We start from the raw sequence: 24,443 nt of genomic DNA, 5'->3' as shown, positions 1-24,443 counted from the left end.
CCACATATGGCTATTTCCATTTAAGTTTTAATTAAAAATTGAATAATATTAAAATTCAGTCCCTCAGTTGTACTAGGTACATTTCCAGTGCTTATCAGCCACATACGGCTAGTAACTACCCTATTGGACAGCTTAGGCAGAGGACATTCTATCATTGCAGAAAGTTCTGTCAGGTAACATTGTGCCAAATATGCAAATAAAATCAGAATTCTTATCTTTCTTGAGATTTGGTTTATTAATATTTTTTATTACTTCCGAGTACAGATGAACTGTCTCATCCCTTCGTGTATCAGACCAGCAATTCGATTCTTCCACTTATCATTTTGGGATTTGTGAATATGCAGCATCGTCTTTTTACCATTGCTAATGCGAAGAGCTGCCTCCCTCTCAATTACTGTTGTGCAAATATCAGTTTATAGATTGTCCTTATAAGTACCAGAGAATGCCTTGCTGTGCTTCGCTGTATTATCTGAAAATAAGCTCTGGGATATTATACTACATCTCTGCTTAGTGCTACCTGGGGTTCTGTTGATGCCTAAAGATATTTTTCATTCTTATTACTTAACTACTTATAACTTTGGCCCATTAAAGCAAGTTTTTTTCTCTCTTTCTCTTTTTAAAGTGAACCTTTTGTAACCAAGGATGTCACTGCGCACCACTGTTAGTAATCCCTTTCAGGAACCTTGGCCAGAGCCCTCATACTGAGCTAAAATGACTTCACTCCTAGCCCTTTGGTCCTATTCATGTTGTAGGTCACAAAGTTGCCTTTTTTTTTTTTTTTTTAAATAACCTAACTAGCTAAATGGGCAGCTTTAGGGATCACCAGAAAAAAAAACTGGTGATCCAATAATGTTATTTGTACGTATTTTTTTTTTTCTTTTTCTTTTTCTTTTTTTTTTTTTTTTAATTTTCTTTTTTCTTTTTTCTTTTTTTTTTTTTTGAGACGGAGTCTCGCTCTGTAGCCCAGGCTGGAGTTCAGTGGCACGCTCTTGGTTCACTGCAACCTCCGCCTCCTAGGTTCAAGTGATTCTCCTGCCTCAGCCTCCCAAGTAGCTGGGATTACAGGCATGTGCCACCACCCGCAGCTAGTTTGTGTGTTTTTAGTAGAGACGGAGTTTCGCCATGTTGGCCTGACTGGTCTCCAACTCCTGACCTCAAGTGATCTCCCCACCTCGACCTCTCAAAGTGCTGGGATTACAGGCATGAGCCACTGCACCTGGCCTGTATGTACTTTTTCATCCTCACCTCTCTACCACCCCAGCACAGACTGTGTGCTTATTGTTACAATTCAGAATTTATCAGTTGCCCTACTTTATGTTTTAAATATGGTGTTCTTAGGATAACTGCAATGAGATTATTTCTCTTCAGAACATCTAAATGTAGTGGACGAGAGCTTTGCCACCCTGGGTGCAATCAGAGTTGGAACTGAGTACCACCTCAGCACCACATTCTGGAAGGCTGTCAGAGACAATCACTGCGCTCTCTGATACGGTTTTCTACTTGACTTGCAACGCTTGACAGCCTTCAGCAAAGATAACACGTTTCAGTGACAGCTTTCAGCTTGGTATCACCAATGGCAGGGTTTAGACGTATGTAGGGTTCACTCAATTCAAGTTGATTCATGACCTTGGTCTTCCAGAAGCTGATTATCAATCTTTGTCACTCTCCTGGCTTCCTAGAGTGATCCACAACCTGTTGCTTATCTCTGAGTGCATGTACTTGATTTTAGAGCAAAGCTATCCAAATACAAACCCATCGGTCTCAGAAATTTCAGAAGCACAGTGTTCTGAGAAGCAGAAATAAATCTTTGTTATTCTCATACAACTAATTGCTGTAAAATTCATGACATAATATTAGATAGGCCAATATATCATAAATAAGATGATTCTGCCATAGGAAGGGTTTTTAAAAAGTGACAACCAGCTATATGCAATTTGAAACAAAGAACATGCAATTTTTTTTTTTTAAATCTCTTGAAAGAGTTTTAACTTATGGTGGTTTAGAAACTTGGGTGCAGAAATCAACTTGTGTTGTTTTAACACTAATATAAACTTCCTTCATTTGGTAGGTCTTTTTTTTGAGACGGTCTCACTCTGTTGCCCCAGCTGGAGTTCAATGGTGTAATCTCAGCTCATTGCAACCTCTGCCTCCCAGGTTCAAGTATTTTTTGTGCCTCATCCACCTGAGTAACTGGGATTGCAGACACCCACCTCCATGCCCGGCTAATTTTTTTTTTTTTTTTTTTTTTTTTGAGCCTGGAGTGCAGTGGGACAATCTCGGCTCACTGCAACCTCCACCTCCCGGGTTGAAGCAATTCTTCCACCTCAGCAACCTGAGTAGCTGGGACTACAGGAGTGCACCACCACCCCTGGCTAATTTTTGTATTTTTAGTAGAGACGGGGTTTCACCACGTTGGCCAGACTGCTCTGGAACTCCTGACCTCAAGTGATCTTCCCGTCTCAACCTCCCAAAGTGCTGGGATTATAGGCGTGAGCCACCATGCCCTGCCAGGCCCGGCTAATTTTTATATTTTTAGTAGAGACAGGGTTTTGCCATGTTGGCCATACTGGTCTCGAACTCCTGGCTTCAAGTGATCTGCCTGCCTCAGCCTCTCAAAATGCTAGGATTATAGGCATGAGCCACCATGCTTGGCTATTCTATAGATCTTAACATACCATGAGTTAATAAATTTTTTAGAATTTGGAGAAATGAGTATTCATTTGATCTATTTTGTCTGGATCATATAAATTCAACTGAATAGCACATATTAGTGCAGGCTAAATTAGGGTGGGGTTTTTAATTTCCACATTGAATAATATTGATAGGCAACCTAATTCTTTTTTTAAAATAAACCACCTATCACTGTACTACAGTGTTTTTGTTTGGTTGGTTTGTTTATTTATATATATTTTTGAGACAGAGTTTCGATCTTGTTGCCCAGGCTGGAGTACAATGGAGTGATCTCGGCTCACCACAACCTCCGCTTCCTGGATTCAAGCAATTCTCCTGCCTCAGCCTCCCAAGTAGCTGGGATGACAGGCATGCGCCACCATGCCTAGCTAGTTTTTTGTATTTTTAGTAGAGACAGGGTTTCTCCATGTTGGTCAGGCTGGTCTTGAACTCCCGACCTCAGCAGGTGATCCACCCACCTCAACCTCCCAAAGCTGTGGGATTACAGGCGTGAGCCTCCGTGCCTGGCCCACTGTACTAGTTTTGAAAGATGGTACAATTAAGAAAAATGGGTTAAAGGGGTCGTGGTATCTGCATTATTTCTTACAACTGCATGTGAATCTGCTATTCTGAGAAAAATTAAAAGTTTAAATTTAAAAAAATTCGTGTATCATGAGCCACATGGTCTGCCTTTGTGCCATCCATTTTATATCTATCTTGCATACCTAGATGAACTTTCGTAAATCATTAATTTTTAAGCAACACATATTTTTCTTCTCTAAAATTATTTTAGAGTATTTTCTGGAACTTTATATTCCAGGAAATAAATCCAAGAGGGAGTATTTATTTTTTTCTGATGGAAATTTACAGGTCACTTATCTGTAAAATAGACTCTGTTTTTGTATATTAAAATATGAATATAGAAAGTTAATATTTAAAGCGGCCTATTACATACAGACAGTAACTCTCCCATAAAACAGCTTAAATGTTCAGATCTGTCTTAACCCCCTGAGAGTGCTATATATCCTATCCAGCATAATCAATAGAGCAACTTGGTTGTACCTAACCCACTTCTCGAAAGTTGTCTAAAATATCTTCACAAGACAGATAGCATCTCTGTATTTCTTCCTGAGGAGCCGTTTGTGCCAGTTCCCATTTTATTTCATCTAAAGTTATTTCCCTTTCTTTCATTTTTGTCGAATGAAAAGATAATGCATTCATCAAGAACATTTCAAGACAATCTTGCTGTTCCTAGCATTAGCTTCCAGCAAAAAGATCAGAATTTAATACTTAGATGGCGCTTCTGATGTATGTTAATAAGACATGGTCTTCTATGAATTTTAACTACTGGGAGGAGTTGTTTTTTTTTTTTTTTAAACTACTTTTTCTTACATCCCACACTGAGGACAAATAGTAAATGTGTTTACCACAAGGCATGCTACTTTCATCTTGTCTCATTATATTGGTTTATTATATTTTTTCTTTGCCGACATTCTTTCCTATTTGTCTGCATATGCCATAGTGCCTGACACAGATGGATTCAAAATATGGTTATTCAATTCACACAAGAATCAATGGGAGGGAAACTATGTATAGATAGGGAAGTCAAGAGTCATTTTCTAGTATGTTACTGTGCCCATAAAACTAAGGCAACTATTTTAGGACTTTGTTGCATTGAGTTTGTTTTACCTGGCTCTTAGAAGTTTTCAGTAGAGCAGCAACTTAAGAGCACACAGAGGCAAGCTAAGTAATGAACAAACTAATTGCTAGCTGGTAAAAAGAGAAAAATAAAATCTTAACAACCTTGGTCATTTCCACATGCTATTTCCCTAACTGCGCTTGTGATCCAAGCTAAGTGTTGGAGGAGGATGTGTCTGCTCAGACACAGGCCAGGGGTAGCCACCCCTCCCCAAAGTCAAGCAAGTGTCTGGAGTTGAAAGATACTCTTTGCCCTATTGTTCATTGTAGAACCCCACTCAAGCTAACTGCTGCCTCTCTACAGCCCTGAAGAGCCACTTGTCTCTTCCAAGGTCAGTGGAGACCAGGATGTGTGAGCCTTACTGAGAGTCAGCACCAGGCTACCACTTTAGATGGGCACCTTACAGGGTTTTTTCTTTTCTTTTCTTTCTTTCTTTTTTTTTTTTGAGACAGAGTTTTGCTATGTGGCCCAGGCTGGAGTGCAGTGTCACCATCTTGGTTCACTGCAACCTCCGTCTCCCAGGTTCAGGCGATTCTTATGTCCCAGCCTCCCAAGTAGCTGGAGTTACAGGTGCATGCCACCATGCCAAGCTAATTTTTATATTTTTAGTAGAAACGGGGTTTCTCCATGTTGGCCAGGCTGGTCTTGAACTCCCAGCCTCAAGCAATCTGCCCCACCTCGGCCTCCCAAAGTGCTAGGATTACAGGCATGAGCCATCACGCCCGGCTCATTACAAGGTTTTCAATAGCAGTCTTCATGATGTCTGATTTCCCTCCAAAACTGATGGACTTTTGTGCCTAGCCCCGATGCAAGATGTGATCCCACAGTGGCATGGTTGCTCAAGTGTAACACGGTTGCCTTTAGTAATCAAGAGATTGGTTAGGAAGTTTCTAGGAAAAGTGTGTGTTTGTGTGTGTGAGGGGGATGTGGGTATGGGTGTGTGTATGTGTGTGGTGTATGTGTGTGGTGTATGTGTGTGTCTTCGTATATTTCTGATAGTTTGGGCTTTCTGTTTTTTTCTTTCTTTCCTTCTTTTCTTTCTTTTTTGGAGTCTCACTCACTGTGTTGCGAGACTGGAGGGCAGTGGCGCGATCTTGGCTCACTGCAACCTCTGCCTATTCTTTGTATTCTGTTGGACTCACATGTCTTTCTCTATGGATCTCTCCATGAGCTTTTACCTATTTTGTGGTTTCATTCTCTCCCACATTTCCTCCTGTGTCTTCTCCTTGCATTTGCCTCCCCTGGGGCATGTCTCTGTCTCTCTGCCTCATTGTGTCTGTTTTCACTGCCTGCTCCTAGCGTTGTCCCCCTTCTTTCCTTCCTGTCTTCCTTCCTTAGAGCTGGCCATAGAAGAGAACTGAAGTTTAAAAAATGTTTTCATTTATTGTATCTATGGAGTAGATTTTGATATTGACAGTAATAACCTAAATGTGTTCTTATTTCAATAAACCTCTCTTATCCCTGATTAATATTGGATGAGGAAGGCCTGGATAAGTGAAATAGATGAATGATTCCCCACATGTATTTTTGGGAGGGTCTCAAACTCACCTGGTGCCAATCATTACTTTTATTTTTATTATAACACTTCCACAGCCTCCTCAATGTAATGATCCTTAATAGGTGTAAATATGGGATGATGATGGTAGACCATTGTGGAGTCATCATTCCTTGATCAACAGTTGCTTTTTTACTCTGAGTTTTGTTTGTGTCACTAATAAATAGGTCATTTCACTTACAAAGAGGCTGCCAAACTTCTGATTAAGAGCAGAACATCAGCCAAGTAGACAGATGTTTGAAAACATCTGGGCCCTTGGCATTGTTTATATTGGGCGTGCCTAATATAAACAGTGTCTTTGTAGTACCCTGGGGCATCTCCGATTAGCTTAAGGTTGCCCAAAAAAAGAAAATGTAAGTTTAATTTTTAAAGTCCATTATTTATTTGGGGAATGCTAGGTGTGATTTTGCTCTGCTTTATAAATTTTCCTGTTTCAAAGGCCCACATTCTTGGGTTCTTTCATTCTAATACTATCCAGCTTTACCTGAACCCTGGAATTGAGCTTGGAGCTATTTCACTGGGTCAGTCTTTGGCTAGGTACTCTGCAAGCTGTTTCCTGTCTGCTAAGCTCCATTTTCTTTGTTATGCCCACAGCCTCAGTCCCCAAGTTCAGGTGGTAGGAACTAGTTTTTGTGTAGACAGAAGCCTGATTAACTAATTACCCTGAATGTTACAGGCCGTTTTATGAAGAACTGTTTCTTTTTTAGGGTACAGCATTCTCTGCTAGACTCCTCCATCTTTCATGTCTTATATGGTTAAAGTGTTAACTAATCCATCTTGTTCATCTCACCCAGTTTAGCAGTGAGTTAACTGAGACCCAGGATATTCCTGTGGTTTATCATCTCTTGGATGTCTAAGGTTGCTCTGACTCAGCATGTCCAGGGACTCTTTACTGGATTACTGCTATCAGCTCCTCACATATTTCTACTGACCAGCATTGCTTTCCTCCCAGGCCTTCTCCACAGAGTAGCCAGAGTAATCTACTTAGTTCCTTAATCTGATCTTGCCTGTCTCTCCCTTATTCTTTGTTGTTCTCTCTCCCAGTCATATCAAGGACTTCCCATTTCTTTTGGAACAGACAGACTGCTCACTGTCCCTGCCTCGTGCTCTGTCCTCGTGTCCCATCCTGCTCTCTGGATACCTGTCACCTTGGCTTTCTCTTACTCATTAGCACTACCACGGGGCCATTGATTCTTTCTTGATGTTCTCCCATCTTGTCGGCACTTCCCTGGGGTAGCTCCTTTAACTCTCAGCTCAGACCATGACACCCTCCCCTTCTCTCATCTAGGCTTGGATGCTCAGGTGCTACCCCTTGTCCCATTTGCAGGTTTGCTTCTGTTGTCTGTTTAGTTCTTGAGACCTGTTTTTCCCATTAGCCATAAGTTCCAGAAGGGCAAGAGTTGTGTCTGATTTACCCAACTTTTTCCACCAGTGATTACTCAGTAAATATTTGTTGAGTATTTGAAAAACATAAATGTCAGTGTCTACAGGGAAATTAGTGGAAGGCTGTAACTACAGCCAGTGCATTCTGACCTTCAGACAAGAGCGTTTCTCTTTTACTGGGAGCCCCAGGGCATCCCTCTGATGTCACAGTTATTGTGGAAAGTGGTCTGGGGATCCCATCATTAGGGTCCATAATGGTAGGCTTTTTTTTCTACCTTTATAGTCTTGGTGGTGCGTCAGGGTAGGAGGATATGATAGTAAACTGCTAGTTTTCCTCTCATCCATTTTTCTTTACTTTTTAGCACCTGCTGCTGTTTACTCAGATTTTAGTGTGATCATTTGCTTTAGCCTGTGTTATACAAACATGTTGAATTTAATTTATAAACAGTTGGGGGATGTCCTGCAAAGAATGCTATGAATGCCAGGCACTTAGTCAACCTTTCCAGTTCAGGAGAAAACTAATTCCTTATTTAAGATGTGAACTGATCCTACTTTGCCCTGGCCGTTTGCATAGCCTGGAGGTCTTTACATCATGGGGAGCCCCAGACATAGGGAGAATCTGGTGAAAGCTGTGAATCCTTTCCTAGGATAATAACCTTCCTAAAGGTTGCATAACACCAATGCTATTCTGTGATGTGTATGAACTGCTGCTGTGAGCATTCTTCATATATCAGCCCTTGTGAACCTCTTAACATACCTGTGAAGTAGCTGCTATCTTATTCCAATTTTACAGAATAGGAACAAAGCCACCAAGAAGTGCATTAACTTTCTCGTAAGTGGACAGTGGCAGAACTAGGATTCAAGTTTGGACTTACTGGCTACAGAGTCCAGCTCCTAAGCTCCATGTGTGCACCATGCTCAGAAATTTACTTCTTGTATCAGGAAGATATAGACCTCCAGAGCCCATACGTAGCCACAACTGTGGACTTTTGGACTCTAGGTTAAGAAACCTTGAATTTGAAGCTTCCAGCTTCTTCTGTTTTCTCCGTCATTCTGCTTTTATTTCATCACAATCTACATTAATCACAATCAGGATAGTTCTAGAAACTTCGTTCGCCACATAGACCTTTCCTGTCTTTCTCTCTTAGCCCAACTGTCTTAGTTAGTTCAGGCTGCTATAACAAAATAACATAAACTGGGTGGCCTAAACAATAAAAATTTCTCAGCGTTCTGGAGGCTGGAGGTCCAAGATTAAGGCACCAGCAGATTCAGTGTTGGTGAGGGCCTGCTTTCTGATTCATAGATGATAACTTCTCACATTCCATGGTAGAAGGGAAGGCAGCTGGCTGGGGGCCCCTTTTTTTTTTTTTTTGACAGAGTCTCATTCTGTCACCTAGGCTGGAGTGCAGTGGCATGATCTTGGTCACCGCAGCCTCCACCTCCCGGGTTCAAGCAATTTTCCTGCCTCAGCCTGTTGAGTAGCTGGGATTACAGGTGCCTGCCACCACACTCGGCTAACTTTTTGTACTTTTAGTAGAGATGGAGTTTCACCATGTTGGCCAGGCTGGTCTCAAACTCCTGACCTCAGGTGATCCGCTGCCCCCAGCCTCCCAAAGCACTGGGATTACAAGTGTGAGCCACTGTGCCTGGCCTGGGGATCTCTTTTTTAAGTGCACTAATCCCATTCATGAGGGTTCCACCCTCATGGCCTAATCACCTCCCAAAGGCCCTGACTCATCATACCATTACATGGGGGATTGGGGTTTCAATTTGTGAGTTTCCAGGGAGATAAACATTCGGTGTATAACACCATTCGTTCTTCTCCTGTCTTTAGCTGTTAGCTTGGCACCTTCCAGTTTGTGCCTTATCCAGATTCAGCTTTTCCTGCTGTTGTTTTAATTTTTTGATTAAATTTTATTTGTATTTATTATTATTATTATTATTATTTTGAGACAGAGTCTTGCTCTGTCACCCAGGCTGGAGTGCAGTGGCGCAATCTCAGCTCACTGAAAGCTCCACCTCCCAGGTTCACACCATTCTCCTGCCTCAGCCTCCTGAGTAGCTGGGACTACAGGCACCCACCACCACGCCCGGCTAATTTTTTGTATTTTTGTACGGACGGGGTTTCACCATGTTAGCCAGGATGGTCTCGGTCTCCTTACCTTGTGATCCGCCTGCCTTGGCCTTCTAAAGTGCTGGGATTACAGGCGTGAGCCACCGCGCCTGGCTGTATTTATTATTTTTATAGTGCAGTTTTCTTCTAATTTATTTACTTCATTTTGATTAAATGAATTGATTTTAAAAGAAAACTCTTTATCAACACCATTATTGGAAAAACCAGTTCTGTTTGACTAGTAGAGACTTACTGCTAGAAATATGTCTATAATCTACAAAAATAAATCAACCTTGCTCATGTTATTAAATTTTAGTGTTATGCTTACTGTTGAGTAAAAATGGGAAATGAATGAGTATCAGGGAACTATATGGGTTATATTAGCACCCAACTATGATTTTATTTTCTTTGATTTAATCGAAAAGGTAGAAATAATTCAGAAAAGGCAGTATCTTTTTTGTTCTGGGTTTTAGTGAACTAAAAGCATCTACCCAATACTTAAGATCTCTCCCCCAGGCCCAGTCTGGGCACAGTGACTCACACCTGTGTAATCCCGGCACTGGGAGGCCAAGGTGGGTGAATCCCTTGAGGTCAGGAGTTCGAGACCAGCTGGGGGGCTAACATGGTGAAACCCTGTCTCTACTAAAAATACAAAAATTAGCCAGGCATGGTGGCTCATGCCTATAATCCCAGCTACTCAGAACGCTGAGGCAGGAGAATCACTGGAACCCGGGAGGCTGAGGTTGCAGTGAGCAGTGATCATGCCATTACACTCCAGCCTGGGCAACAGAGCGAGACTCTGTCTCAAAAAAAAAAAAAAAAAAAAGTCCTTACCAATTTGATGACTCCAAATGGTTTCTTATTGCTGTTTCTGCCCGTATATTCTTACCCAGGGCAGACTTGAGTGCCAAATTACAGAGAACTTAGAGTGTAGAAAGAACAGTGCAGACCTAGGTAACAGAAAAGGGGAAGACATGTGGGAGAAGACATGTGGGAAAATACATCCAGAGAGAAGCATCCAGAGAAAAAGGAGACCAGCGTCACATCCTTTTTGGCATGCAGATGTTTCCATATTGCTTTAGGTTTTGAACATTCTCTTGAGAACCCTTCTCACTTCTCTGATCTTCAGAACTGACAGAGGTAGATGCCATCTCAAAAAAAATAAAATAAAAGATCTCCTCCCAAATAGTATTTGAGCCATCCCTGCTTTTGCTATTGTCCCTGCCTCTAATGACACTTGTTATTGTGTGGGAAAGACAGTATTGCTTTAAAGTATAACTTTCTCTGAAAACAGAGAGTTACACCTATGTGGCCAGTCTTCCGTGCTGTCCAGGAGCTTCAGCCTTGATTCTAGAAATGAGTTTGAAAATAACCGCCACTGAATATGTGCTTGCTGGCTTCCTGGCCCTGGATCATCTGCTTTCCCAGTGTGATTTTTCTCCAGGTGTCAAAATAGCCCAGTCAGGTAGGCACTGCAGTAATTATCCCATTTGAACAGTGGCGGAAACTGAGGCACAGAGAAGTTGGGTAACCTGCCTGAGGTCACACCACTGTTAAGTGGCAGAATGGAGTCCCAACGTGTCTTGAGCTCATATGCATGACATCTTGTGCTCTGCAGTGACTACCTTCGATATATTCTGTTTCAAACAGTTCAGTGTTACACCGGTCATCAGAAAGTGTGTTAGCTGGGAAAGTTCTCTCGTTCCAGTTTCATGTGTAAACAAAAATATATGACATTTTTGGAAGGGGTGGGTGGACATGTAACATGCTGTGTGCTCTGGTGAGAAACACTGTAAAATGAAAAATGACATTAATGTTTCAGATTTTACAGTTCTCTAATTATGCTTTTAATTATTCATATAAAACAAGTAAAATGACCCCTGACAGAGATATAAATGATTTAGGTAAAATCAAATATTTATAAGATGCTGCTGATTCCCTGGGTATATTGTAACAGATGGAATCAAAATGTTTTGCCTTCGTCCTTTGGATGCAAAATGTTATGTATGGAATTTACAACTGGCTGAGAAGGATCAACAGTGTTTGAAACACTACTGAGCTAATGCCTAAATGTTTTGACATCAGAACTAAAGGTATGTGGTTGGTATAATATAATATTTTAGAAGATATTTTCTAATATCTATATATAGAGATATATTTTGTATAAGATTTTAGATATTATCTTCTAAGATACTATATGTCACACAATGATAAGTCTCTCATTTTTATAGTTTTAAATAATTATTTGAAAATCAAAAGGTGGTAATATTTCATGACACATTGAAAAGTTTGTCATTTAAATATTGGTGTGATTAAATAAAGGTTTACTGGAACATAGCCTCACCCATTCATTTAAGTATTATCTTTGGCTGCTTCTGTGCTATAAAGACAAGAGTGAGCAGTTACACTAGAGACCAGTTGGCCTGCAAAGCCTAAAATATTTACCAACTGGCCCTTTGCAGGAAAAGTTTATGACCCCTGTTCTAAAACACGCCCAACACAGGGTGAAGGTGGCACAGCGCTGTAGCATGTTTAATTGGCACAAGAAACACTTGCTTTTACTTCATTTTATCCTTTAATTTGCTGTTCTTCTAATTGGGCATTCCTTGTATATTTTTTCAAAAGTTGGAGAAAAACTGCCTTTTGAATACAATAAAAAGGGATTTATATGAGAAAGTTCCTTCACTTGCTTTTAATGCTTCCTTTACATAGAGAAGTACTGAAACTAATTGCAGTATTCTAGAAATGGGTCATTAGCCTAGTCCCTATCTTTTATGGAGACCTAATTTTCATGCAGGATTTCTCACTAAAGCCCTAACTAGGATCGCTCTAGGAAGAGGAGACAATGAGGATAAGCAATTTCCCATGGCTTACACAAGCTTGGCTTTCGATCACAAACCATTCGGTATATTGTTTGGCACCTTACATGTATTTAGCAGCCAATAAGTATTTATTGAATGAATGAATGAATGAATTCACTTCTAGAGAAACAAAAAAAGGGAATATATCACTTGAAAAGAATTTGTTTTTTATTTAGACATTATATTCCTTTTGGAAAATTTTTTTTTGTTAGTGTAAATCCAAGTTATTCTCAATTTCTCCTTCCTGTATTTCAAGAAAGAGCAGTATATTTTTGAAATTTAGGGTTGGAATTTAATTGAGGTTCCCTATGTGGTGGATGCTTCTCATGTGTTCTTTGGATGGGTTAAGGGAAATTATTTTTTGCTTGGAACTAAAAGAAAAAGTAAAGAAAACTAGTTATCTGCCAGTATTTGAGTGACTTCAAGAGTAGATTTTGCATTACACTTCCCTGGGTACTGTTATTAAATAACAGACTCCCAGCTCTCTTCCCACTTACTGTTGCCTTAATATTGGAAGCGCCCACAAATTTTAGTTTCCTGATATCTTGCCTGCATTTTCTGACCAAAGAAACACACCTATTGCATCTGGCTGATTATATATTTCCTATCTTGTTCCAGACCTTGTATCTTGGGGTAGCCCCATGAATCAGTGCTTAAAAAGAAGAATCTTGCTCTCTAGATGATTTTGACCATCAAGCAGTTTTAGGAGACACTGATTCAGAGTGACTTATTCTGTCATTGTCTCCATTTTTTAAAAATCTGTTAAATGGATAAGTAATTCTGAGATCATTCTCTGGAAAGTGTCATGATTTAGGGCCAACTGATGCTCTGGGAGCGTTCTGCAGCTAGAATGAACTAATTTATTCAGGTGGGTGTGTTCAATGTATTTTTTCACAGGTGCATGAGGACATAATTCACATCATGGTAGTCATGAACTTTATTAGAAGTAACAGGAAAACTCCGTTTGATTTTGAAACTCAGTTTGTTTTCCTCTCTTCTCATTCGTTTCACACAGTTGCCATCCTTCTGAAAGACGACTATTTTGTCAGTGGAGCTGGTCTGCCTGGCAGATTCAAAGCCGAGAAGGTGGAATTTCACTGGGGCCACAGCAATGGCTCAGCGGGCTCTGAACACAGCATCGATGGCAGGAGGTTTCCTGTTGAGGTGAGAGAAAGTCAAGATCTCAACGTGTAGCTGTGCTTCGGTCTTTATGTTAATCAGATGCTATGTCCTTACCCTCAGTCATTTTGCAAATCACACCTGTACAGTACCTAACTTCATCTCTCTGGAAACCCTTTATCCGTAGTATGGCAGGTGGGTATCCGTCCTTGTTTCTTGCCTTTGTTTAACGGGAGAAACACAGAAGCCACAGGCATCATGGTTTGAGTAGACTCACTGCTGGTTGATGATGTTCATCATGTGTTTCATTTGACACAGTTTCTTTTCACTCTCTGTTCCCATTTTTGAAAGATGACATTATGTATGAAACTGGGTTGACTTCATTTTCACCCTTAAGAAAATAGAAAAGTTGGCAACATGTAGAGGAGTCTCAGAACCTTCTCTTGGTAGCAAAGTTGTAAGGTTTTTTTTGCTCCCAGTGGCTGTTGAAAAAGAGGCTGTGGTGGTATGAGTCACTGTTAATTTTGTTAGGATTGATGGTGACATTTTGCTTCTGCTGTGTCAATCTTCTCAGTGATCCATCCTGCTGGACAGTAGAAGGGTGTGGGTGCACTAGGTCAGATGCTGCTGTGTATCTGCTTAGAGCCAGGGTGAGGGAGGGAGCACGTCTCCAACTCCTTTATTAATGTTGGGTAGGGAGAGCACATCTCTTCCAATGCCAACCTTATATATTTCCTTTAATCATGATTGTTGTGTGACTATTCTTTTGTTGTGATGAACATGTTTGTTTCTTGGTAGGTCCCCCATGTGGTAAGCCTTAGAAGTGTGTGGAAGAACAAAATGAATATGGTTCTGAAACCTGCGCAATAGTCCCATAGACAGTTGTTTTGGATAAACATGGAAATTGGCCCTTCTGCTGTTAAAGCTTCACACTTGTATTTGTTTTATTTGAGTTCCTTCCTCAGGAAAGGACCTTCAGGCCTCTCAAAAAAGTATCAGAGGACTGAAGCTCACCAGACCATTGCACCAAATGCCTTCTTGCCCCTCCTTAGTTCTTGTTTTCCTACACATTGTTACGTTTCCTCCATGCTATTTAAATCTCTAGTTTTAGTCAATCAGGGAGCTGGATTTGAGACTGAGCTCACATCTCCTCTCTCGGCTGCAGCACCCAATTAAAGCCTTCCTTGGCAATGCTTGTCATCTCAGTGATTGGCTTTCTGTGCAGCGAGCAGCCGGACCTAGTCTGAACCGCGGGTGTTTCGGTAACAGTTCTAGCCTATGGCTGTACTCAAACGTGGAGTGACTTTTCACTGGTAACATACGTTAATCAAAGGAGCCACATGGCCAAGGAAGGTTTTCAGCTGTTAGAATTTCAAAGCTTCTAAGTCTTGTCCTGCTTTGATAATCTGATGAATTCTTGAGACCCCCTTCACAAAGAAGACACATGTATGTATCTACACATAGATGTGCATGTAACTGACAGGATTTCATCATTCTCCCTAGCTCCTCAGGCCCATTTTTGAACCCTGTAAGTATCCGTGAAGCTCTGGTGAAGAACCCCTACACAATAAGAAAATAATATTTATTTTTCTATAGATGCTTATATGGCCATGCAGATTTGTTTCTTATCCACTGTTCCTGGAGAAACCAGAGATAACTACTGTGAGAAAATGCTTCATGTTTTTTCTTGTTTAGCTGAGAAATTGTCAGTATCAGAATTCTTCCTGCATTAGGACTCCTCTATCTGTGGAACTTCCTATCCTAGTCACAATAATGATATCTTTCATGAGTTGGGTTTCTACTTAATGGATTCTCTTCCACCCTTAAAATGGAATGAATCATTTCTTAGAAGTCTTAGCTTTATTTGTACTTGGAAAACTTAATTCCTAGAAGCAAAATTACATCATGTTCTTAAGTGTAGGATTTTCCTTCTGGTCTTGCTGACAGGTTCCCATTGCCAATATGAGTTGAAGGGGTAGCTTTGTGTCCAGCCAGCTTTGCTCTGAAGCCTCTTTGTCTTAGAATTGGGTTGCCGTTTGTTCATTTTGTGTTGTTTTGGACAAAAGACCTGTCCTGAAAGCTTAAAAACTCAATCAGATGGCTACCTTGGAAAAGAAGACCTCTAGAGCTGGGAACTGGGAACCTTGCTTCTGTGTAATTACATTTCCTCATGCCCAAAATGACCAGTTTCCTCTTTACATTTGATTCTGGGAATAATGTATCAAAGACATTAATACCGTTTTTTTTTTTCTTTCTTTTTTTTTCTTTTCTTTTCTTTTTTTTGAAATGGAGTCTCACTGTTGCCCAGGCACATGATCTCAGCTCACTGCAATCTCTGCCTTCTGGGTTCAAACAATTCTCCTGCCCCAGCCTCCCAAGTGGCTGGGATTACAGGCATGTGCCACCACGCCTGGGTAATTTTTGTATTTTTAGTAGAGACGAGGTTTCACCATGTTGGCCAGGCTGGTCTTGAATTCCTGACCTCAAATGATCCACCTTTCTTGGCCTCCCAAAGTGTTGGGAGTACAGGCGTGAGCCACGGCGCCCGGCCAGAGATTAATATTCTTTTGAAACACATGACTTTTGGTGAATATTTCAGTTTTACATTTCTCAGAGGGAGCCATTGAATTCAGAAGCTAATTAGAAATGGCAGCCACCATGCCCAGGCTTATTGTTTAACCAGGTTGTTTGGCTATTTTTCTTTTAAATAATGTCAGATGATATGGCTGCCTATATCAATTGGGTTCCTCATTGAAGTCCATCTGATTCATAGCTTGTTTTCTAAAAATGTGATAAACATATTAACTGTATTTGGAGGAACTTGAATTTCAGAGATTAAGTAACTGCATTAAATTTACCTTTAAAATATGCACAAGAAAGTTGCTTGCTTTTGCCCAAAGTGTGTCTGTGATATTTCATGTTAAGTTGCTTTATTCGAGTTCTTCATTAATACCTATCTCTCCTTACAATTTTTATACTATTTGAGCATCTTACACTTGGTTTGTTTCTTTTCACATAAGTACAATTGTTTTCCAAAAAACTAGAATGAAAGTAAGAAAATTTAATTTATCATGGAGTAATTTATCAGCATTGGGGACATTAATTATTTGTTTTGCATGCAGTATGTATGAGGGCTACAGAAGAGTCATTGTTGAAGATTGTGGTAGGATTGGTAGAATATAACTGTGGTTCTCAGCTGGGGACAGCGTCTCCCCCCTGCACCCTGGGGCATTGGGTCATGTCTGGAGACATTTCTGGTTATTGCCATTGTTGGAAGTGTTATGGTATTACTTTCTAGGTGGCAGAGGCCAGGGATACTGCTCTACATCCCAGTGTAAAGGATAGCCCCCACTAAAAGGAATCATCCAACCCCAAAATGTCACTAGTGTCACTGTGGTGAGATTCTGGAGTGGAGAAAGCAGTGTGTTGAGTGGAATTGAGCATTTCTTTATCTAAGTAGCGTCATTTAAAATACATTTGAATAAAGAGGACTTGTTTCTTGGGAAGTCATTCCATCCTCTTTGGGTTTTAGAGAGTAAATGTACCTTGCCTTATGTGTAACAGCATTGCTGTTCCTGATTTCTTTAGTATCTGCTTGAGATGCAGTCACGACCTTGGGAATTTTAACAGCTCCCTCTGTGCTGCGGCTCTGCAGGCTGAATTTTAAACATATGCCCCACAAGAAGCTGGATCTGCTCCCTGAGGGCAAATTGCAGCAAACTCAACTTTGTAGGTTTTGTTGCTTCCCAGGAATTCTTTGAGGTCATCTGAGACAACTTTGTAGGCATCCAGAAATTAAAGCTCTCTGAATTTTTCTGGCTGGAATCCTGGACTCAGTCTTGTAGTTCCTGCACTTAAAAACATCCAGTCTAATAGTTAACAAAGAAAGCCCTTGTACAAACAAAACAACAAAACAAGATGAAAGCTCTTCAGTAACCAGTGTTCTTTACAGCTCAGTTAAAGTTAGAAAAGAAAGTTGAAGTCACATTACAATGCCATGCCTTGGAGATGGAACCCAATTTGGATCCTCAGATGCCCTCGCCTCCTGTTACTGAGCATTATTCCTTGCCTAGCAGCATTTTTCTTGAGTATCTTCTGTTGTACGTGGGCTGGTACACAAATATAAGTCAGAAAGTCACAGTTCCTGCCTTCAAGGTATTTACACTCCAATGGTGACACAGAAATTAAACATTGGTCATGTTACTATCTATGTAATTTCAATTGTATTATAGTCTCTGAAGTAGAGGGATATTTTGATAGGGGATGGAAGCCTTCAATGGAGACATCGATACTTATTAGATGGAAAAGATGAATTGGAGCTTCCTAGTAGAATAAGGATATGCAAAAGCCGTGGGGCAGGTGGTATTTGTTAAGTTTAAGGAATAAAGAGGCCAGTAGAGATTTTCGTAGGCAAGATAATGTCTCTTCTTCTAAATGTCTGCTGCAAATATGTTACTTTATGTGTCCCAACAGACTTTGCAGATGTGATTAAGTGTCCTTAAAGTAAAAAAACTCAGAATATTCCAGTCATTAAAACAGGATGACCTGTTCCAGTTCTTCTGTGGCTAGTCAGCTTTCTGTTGTCAGTCCAGCCACAGTTATCTGTGACAGCTTCTATCGTATCCTAAACTTTTTTTCCTATTCCACACTCATTCCTGTTCTGTGGTTGGTAACTTAAATAAAGGTTTATCTAACACTAATAGAAATTTAATCATGCTGTATTTCCGCTAATAACCAAAGTTGCAGTTAATACAAAGAGAAACCTCCAGATAAAACCTTTGAGAACTCCATTAAAGTGGGGAGTTCATTGCATGCTTGTTGTTTGAGGTAATTAAAATCTTATTTATGACAATAAAAGATCACGGGAGTTGTTGATTCAGACTTACTGGTGCTTTATGAGTTGAAGTCTTCAATAAGCTTAAATGATCCAAATTGATTGTATGTGCCCCTTCTGGTAAAAGTCACAGCTGGTTCATTTCAGCTCTGTTCAGAGCATTTTAGTGAATGAATAGAAGCAAAGGCATTTTTCCTAATGTATACCATGTACACATTACCATATGGTACAGGTCTGCAATCCCTTGTCTGAAACACTTGAGGCCAGATGTTTTAGAATTCAGAATCTTTCTTAGAAAGGTATTATAGCCCAGCGGTCCCCAACCTTTTTGACATCAGGGACTGGTTTTGTGGAAGACAGTTTTTCCATGGACTGGGCGGGGTCGGGGGTTCAGAATGAAACTGTTCCACCTGAGATCATCAGGCATTAGTTGGATTCTCAAAAGGAGCATGCAACCTAGATCCCTCGCATGTGCAGTTCACCATAGGATTTGTGCTCCTATGAGAATCTGATGCCGCTGATGTGACAGGAGGCAGAGCTTAGGCGGTAATGCTCCTTGCCCCCCACTCACCTCTTGCTGTGCGGCCCGTTTCCTAACAGGCCACGGACTACTACTGGCCCTGTTAGAGCCCATGTGCCATGTCTATTTCAGAAGGCAACTAGTAAGGTCGGGAACTACATCCTTACATTCATTAATATTCCTATAACAAGCAAATGAACAGTCATACTAAGTGGAAATATCAGTACTCTACATAGCTTCACATTTCTTCATCTCTGGTTTTACCACTAAATTAGTTTTGGTAGCAAATTCATAAATAACAACAACAAAACACCGTTTGGTCTTGAAAAAATATCCAGGGCCATTGTATGGGTCTTGTGTCTATTGAGTGACCTCAATGGCTTATGTCTAAAGAGCACTACTGGGTAGTTACAACCATGACACAAGCAGGTAAAATCATGTGTCTCCCTGTGGGGCGGATGTGTCCCGGTACTTCTCTCTTCCTCCTCCTGTCTTTGTCTTCATATTGTACAGCATTCTTGGGCACAGTTCAGGATTGTCCAGCCAGAAGTTGCTAGTTTTAGGCTGACCTTGTTCTGTGATCGATTCTCATTTGAACATTCTGTTTGGGCCTACTGTTGTCTTCAATATTCATGTCTTCAGGTGTGTTACCTTGACCTCCTACTGCACTCTCTCCTGTCCGCTCAAATCCTGCCTTCCTCCTGAGAGCCTTCCTAATGATTTGTCATGCATTTTATGAAGTCGATCGGGGTTCTTCCCTGGAATACTTCTGTCACATTTTGGTTGAAGAGTTGTCTTGTAATGACCCCTAGGTTATGGCTCAGGTGAGAGAATGCATTCCTTCTCTCTGGTAAGCACGTCCAGTTGTGTCATACACAAAGGCCTTGCACGGCGGCACCACCCTCGCCACACTGATGCAGGCACTCAGGTTCCTGCCTTACTCAGATGTGGACCAGCCCATCTAGGGTTTGAGGCCCACATGGATCCAGAGCTTCAGCAGCATGATATTCTAAAGCCTAGACTACATGTCAGGTTGGATAGCACCCCTTAAATAATCCCTCCTTCACTGCTGGAATAAGTTTATGTATACATGTTTGTATGTATGTATGAATGACAAGATCTTACTGTGTCACCCAGGCTGGAGGGCAGTGACGTGATCACAGCTCACTGTAGCCTCAACCTCCTGGGCTCAAGCAGTTCTCTTGCCTCAACCTCCCGAGTAGCTGGGGCTACAACCACACACCACCATGCCCAGCTAATGTTTTTTATTTTTTGTAGAGACAAGGTCTTGCTATGTTGCCCACGCTGGTCTTGAACTCCTGATCTCAAGCAATCCTCCCTCTTCACCCTCCCAAAGCCTGGGATTTCAGGCATGAGCCACTATGCTTGGCCTGGAAATCAGTATGATGGATGAAATACTTTCTTGAAGATTTATTTGTACATTGGCGTATTAAGGGCTTTGACGAGTCCTCCACTGAAGAATCTGTTTACCTGTGTTTAACACAATGTTTCCTGAAACTTATATGACCTCTGTCCCTCTCTTTGTGTGTGTGTGTGTGTGTGTGTGTGTAAGTTCATAATATCACTGTTTTGGAAATGTAAGTTTATACTTTTCTCCTCTCAACCTTTAGTCCATATTCCTTTTAAGAAATGGGGTCCTGTTCAAATAAATTGTTGTTTTGGTTTCTTTTTTCTTTTCTATTTTGTTTTTGAGATGAAGTTTTGCTGTGTTGCCCAGGCTGGTAGTGCTGGCTACTCAGCAGCATCTCATGAGCCCAGGAGTTCAAGGCCAGCCTGGGCAACATAATGAGACTCCATCTCTAATAAAATAAAATAAAAAATAAAACTATAAAGACATCTTGGCTTGTTCAAGAAACAGTTTTTTAGCATCTTTATGAACTTGATGCTATCTTGTTTTATCATTAGAGAGAATTGTCATCAGAGGGGGTCTGAGATATTTTCTATTAAAAATAACATTTCCAATATGATAGTTTTTCCCGTGTGTTGTGTACTTTCTGTCAGTTCCTGGAATTGTTACAGGTGATGCAGGATTTTTGCTCCTTTAGCTAAGCTAAGCGAGGTCCAGGTTCTTATCTCATGACCAGGAAAAATTAGGCACGCGGACACCAGCAAGTGAGTGCAGTAGAAGTTATTAAGTGAAAGGAAAGCCCTCAGCAAAGAGAAGGGTCCTGGAGAAAGGTTTCCAGTTGCCCCCTTCCCAGTTGAATACCCCGACTCCTATCTAAAAAACTGATGAGGCTGGATTCCTTGTTTGTATATGGCGTGAATTCCTGGTGGCTCCACCCCATCCTTCCAGTGTGCATGTGGGCCATTAGACTGAGCTGCTTCATATGGATTTATTTCTCTCCTGTGCATGTGTCAAGGAATTGAATTTTCCACCACTGGCATATTTAGGCAGGCTCCCTGTGCAGGTTCCCTTATCTGCACAAAATATCTGATGTAAACACATGAGGTGGATCGGAGGTTCTACGGGAACCTTTCCCTTACTCTCGGCCTATAGTAAACTGGCTAACACCTTTCATAGGTTCTCTGAAACGTTTCTTTTTTCTCAGTCCTTTGTCATGAAGCTTAAGACAATGCCCGTTTTCCCTGTCCTGCCTCTTCCTGGAGCGTGGACGTGTTAGAAAGATCATCCCATGGTTATCTGGTGTTTGCTATTCTGTGGTGTAGCCAGTTATGTTTTGCCTTGTAGTGACTTCCATCAAATGGGAAAGGAATTGGTTGAAATTTAGTTAATGACTTTATTGAAATAAAGATTCCATTTTAGAGCAGAATGTTTCATCCTTTGCTAGTGAAATGTTTAATTTCCATCTGGCTGATCTTTTATGTGAATGTCCTGTGTTAATTAAGAGGAACATTTGAGGATGCCCTAGTACTTAGAGAATACTCAGTGGAGAAGTTAATGCTTGGTTGTGCAAAGCAAGCGTGCAGTTTTTGTGAGATAAAACAGCTTTGGTCCCTGGCTTGGTAAATCTCCGTGATGTCTGGCATTCCTCATCACAGTCATCCTTAGACATGAACTTGGCTCAGGGCTGTTTGATGGTGTGTCACTGATATGTGGTGTGCTGATAGCTGTTTGAATCATACTGAGAATTACAGTTAAGGAGATGGCATGCTCTGAAAAGAAAACCTGGTTAAGTTGGAGATATTCTCAGTGTAGAAACTTAAGTGACCGTGGTGGCCCTCACAACCAGATAGAAGGCTTAGGGTAGTGGTGGTTGTGGTTGAAGTCAATGATACTGGTGTTGGTAGTGGTAATAGCGATGATATTGTATATGCAATTTAAAAGACACGACCTGTGTCAGGTACTTTCTAGATGTTTCTTCATGTCAGCCTTATAAAGAAGGACTCTTCTTATACCCATCTTAAAAATGGAAAGACTGAGTTTCTGCAATGGTAAGTGGCTTGGCTGAGACTTACTGTTAGTACTTCAGAATCTGGGCTCCAGTATCTCTAACACCTTTACCATAATTTGTTTTATTAGGTAATTTTGCTGTTTTTCGTTTCATTGTTTTAGGTTGTTTTCAGAACCACTGATGCAGTAGATAGAAGTCATTTTTTTAGAATCTTAACTATTGTTTATTGTACAGGTTGAGTGTTCCTCATCTGAAATGTTTGGGACCAGAAATGTTCAGTTTTTAAATTTGTTTTATTTGGGAATATTTATTTATATATAACGAAATTTCTTGGGGATAGGATTCAACTCTAAACACAAAATTCATTTATGTTTCATATGCCCCTTAAATACATAGCCTGAAGGTAATTTTATGTAATTTTAGAATAATTTTATGGATGAAACAAAGTTGTGAGTGCATTTTCATTGCAACCCATCACATGAGGTCAGGTGTGGAATTTCCCACTTGTGGCATCATGTCAGAGCTCAAAAAGTGTCAGATTTTAGAGCATTGAAGATTTTAGATTTTTAAGATTTGGGATGCTCAACCTGTATCATAGGAAAGAAAATGAAAGAGCTTCAAATGTTCAGAGATGGCTGAACCTATAGTAAAACATACAGAGAGATATGAGGGAATAGAAAATATAGTCAGCACTATGCCTAGAGCTATCTGTGCAAAATAGTATGCTTTTTATCTGGATTGACCACTTCAGTCTATTTTTAATCACTGAGAGCAATACTGTCTGGTAAAAATATAATGTGAACCACACATTGTCATTTTAAATTTTCAGAAGCCCCCTTAAAAGAGGTAAAAAGGAAGATATTATTTTAACAAATGTTTTTATATTATAGAATAATACAATTTACATTATACAAGAATATTTATTATCAAAGAAATTCAATTTCAGTTGATTTTAATAATCTACATTTTCCCTGATACATTCCAAAATACTGTTTTAACATAAAATCAATATAAAAAGGTATCACTGAGACATAGTACATTCTATTTTTATACTATGTCCTTGAAATCCAGTTTGTATTTTACAGTTACTGCTCTACTAAAACTTGCAAACTTTTTTATTCCAGACCACAATAATGGAATTTTGATAATAAACTACATGAGAGACTGACAAATTCTTTAGGAGGTGTTTTTATGTTGAATTTTTGGTATTTTTGACTTCTTCTCTTCCAACGACGACAACAAAAAAGGTGAAAGGATAGAAAGTAGCAGGTATGTACAGTGAACAAGTCTGAAGAACTAATGTACAGCAGAGGGACTATAGTTAATAAAAATGCATTGTATGCAGTATTCAGGATTTTTGCTAAATGTGTAGATTATCTCTGCTCTTACAGCAGGGCATGGGTAGCTATGGGAAATGATGGATATATTAATATGTTTCACTATAGTAATCATTTTACTATCTAGATGTATGTATCTTATAATGTTGTATACCTTCAAATCTGTTTTAAAAGTATACACTTCGTAGTTCAGTTTTATATTGAGGTCTGACTTGTTGAAATGGCTTCACTTAGATGCTGTACAGGTTTTTTCTTCTTCTTCTTCTTCTTTATAAGCTTCAAAGTTTTTCCTCTTATTCTTTTTTGCAACATTTGTTCCTGGAGCTTTGAACACTATTCTTCTCAGAATCCACTTCCAAGCTCAGGAACTCAAATAAAGCTGGCTGGGGAGACCTTTGTGCACTGAAGGTAGAGACTTCAGGCTGCCGGATCAGTTGTATTGTAAGTTCAGGTCAAGAGGATTTATGGGCCTGTGTATCAGGAACACCACCAACTGCCTTTTTTTCTTGTCCTGTCAAAATTTGAGCGGGAAGGTTTCAAGCCATCTTAAATCTAAAGCCTTTAGCAAGTTCTTTAGTGCCACCGTCACTCCGAAGGGACAGTCAGAAAGATTTATAAGGAATAGAAAGGAGTCAAGTTTGAAAGAAAGTCTATTTCCTCTCTTCCCTTTAAATCCCTGGCATAGAATTTCATTTCACCGCCCTTTAATGGAATGGGAAGAAAGTTTCAAAAGCTTCTCAGTCCGGATTGTTTGGCCTGGCGCTGTATTGAGAGCACAGATACTGCTCTGGATACATTACTGTGATGGACGGAGACCAGCTGGGCAAATTCACCAAAACTCTATCTTATTTAAAAATATGAAATTCATCTCTTGAGTGTTTGAGGATGTCTTAGCAAGACAGGGTACTTTAAAACTCAGGTTAATATGTGGAAGAGATTTGGGTTAATAGTAAAATAACATCTAAATCCCAGCTA

At 40.3% G+C, this 24,443-nt stretch overlaps 1 protein-coding gene across 2 annotated transcripts in view; it reads left to right on the top strand.

Moving 5' to 3' along the window:
• Positions 1-24,443, top strand: part of PTPRG (protein tyrosine phosphatase receptor type G) — a 747,279-nt gene that overhangs the window by 438,645 nt on the left and 284,191 nt on the right. For both annotated transcript variants that reach the window (XM_073009981.1, XM_073009980.1), the window contains exon 4: positions 13,297-13,445. In XM_073009981.1, the coding sequence (XP_072866082.1) occupies positions 13,297-13,445 (149 nt within the window). The remainder of the gene's footprint in view (positions 1-13,296; positions 13,446-24,443) is intronic.

The sequence above is a fragment of the Chlorocebus sabaeus genome, chromosome 22 (assembly GCF_047675955.1).
Source record: "Chlorocebus sabaeus isolate Y175 chromosome 22, mChlSab1.0.hap1, whole genome shotgun sequence".
NCBI classification, from domain to species: Eukaryota; Metazoa; Chordata; class Mammalia; order Primates; family Cercopithecidae; genus Chlorocebus; species Chlorocebus sabaeus.
Note: the sequence above shows the minus strand (reverse complement) of the source record. Positions and strands in the feature narration are given on the sequence as shown.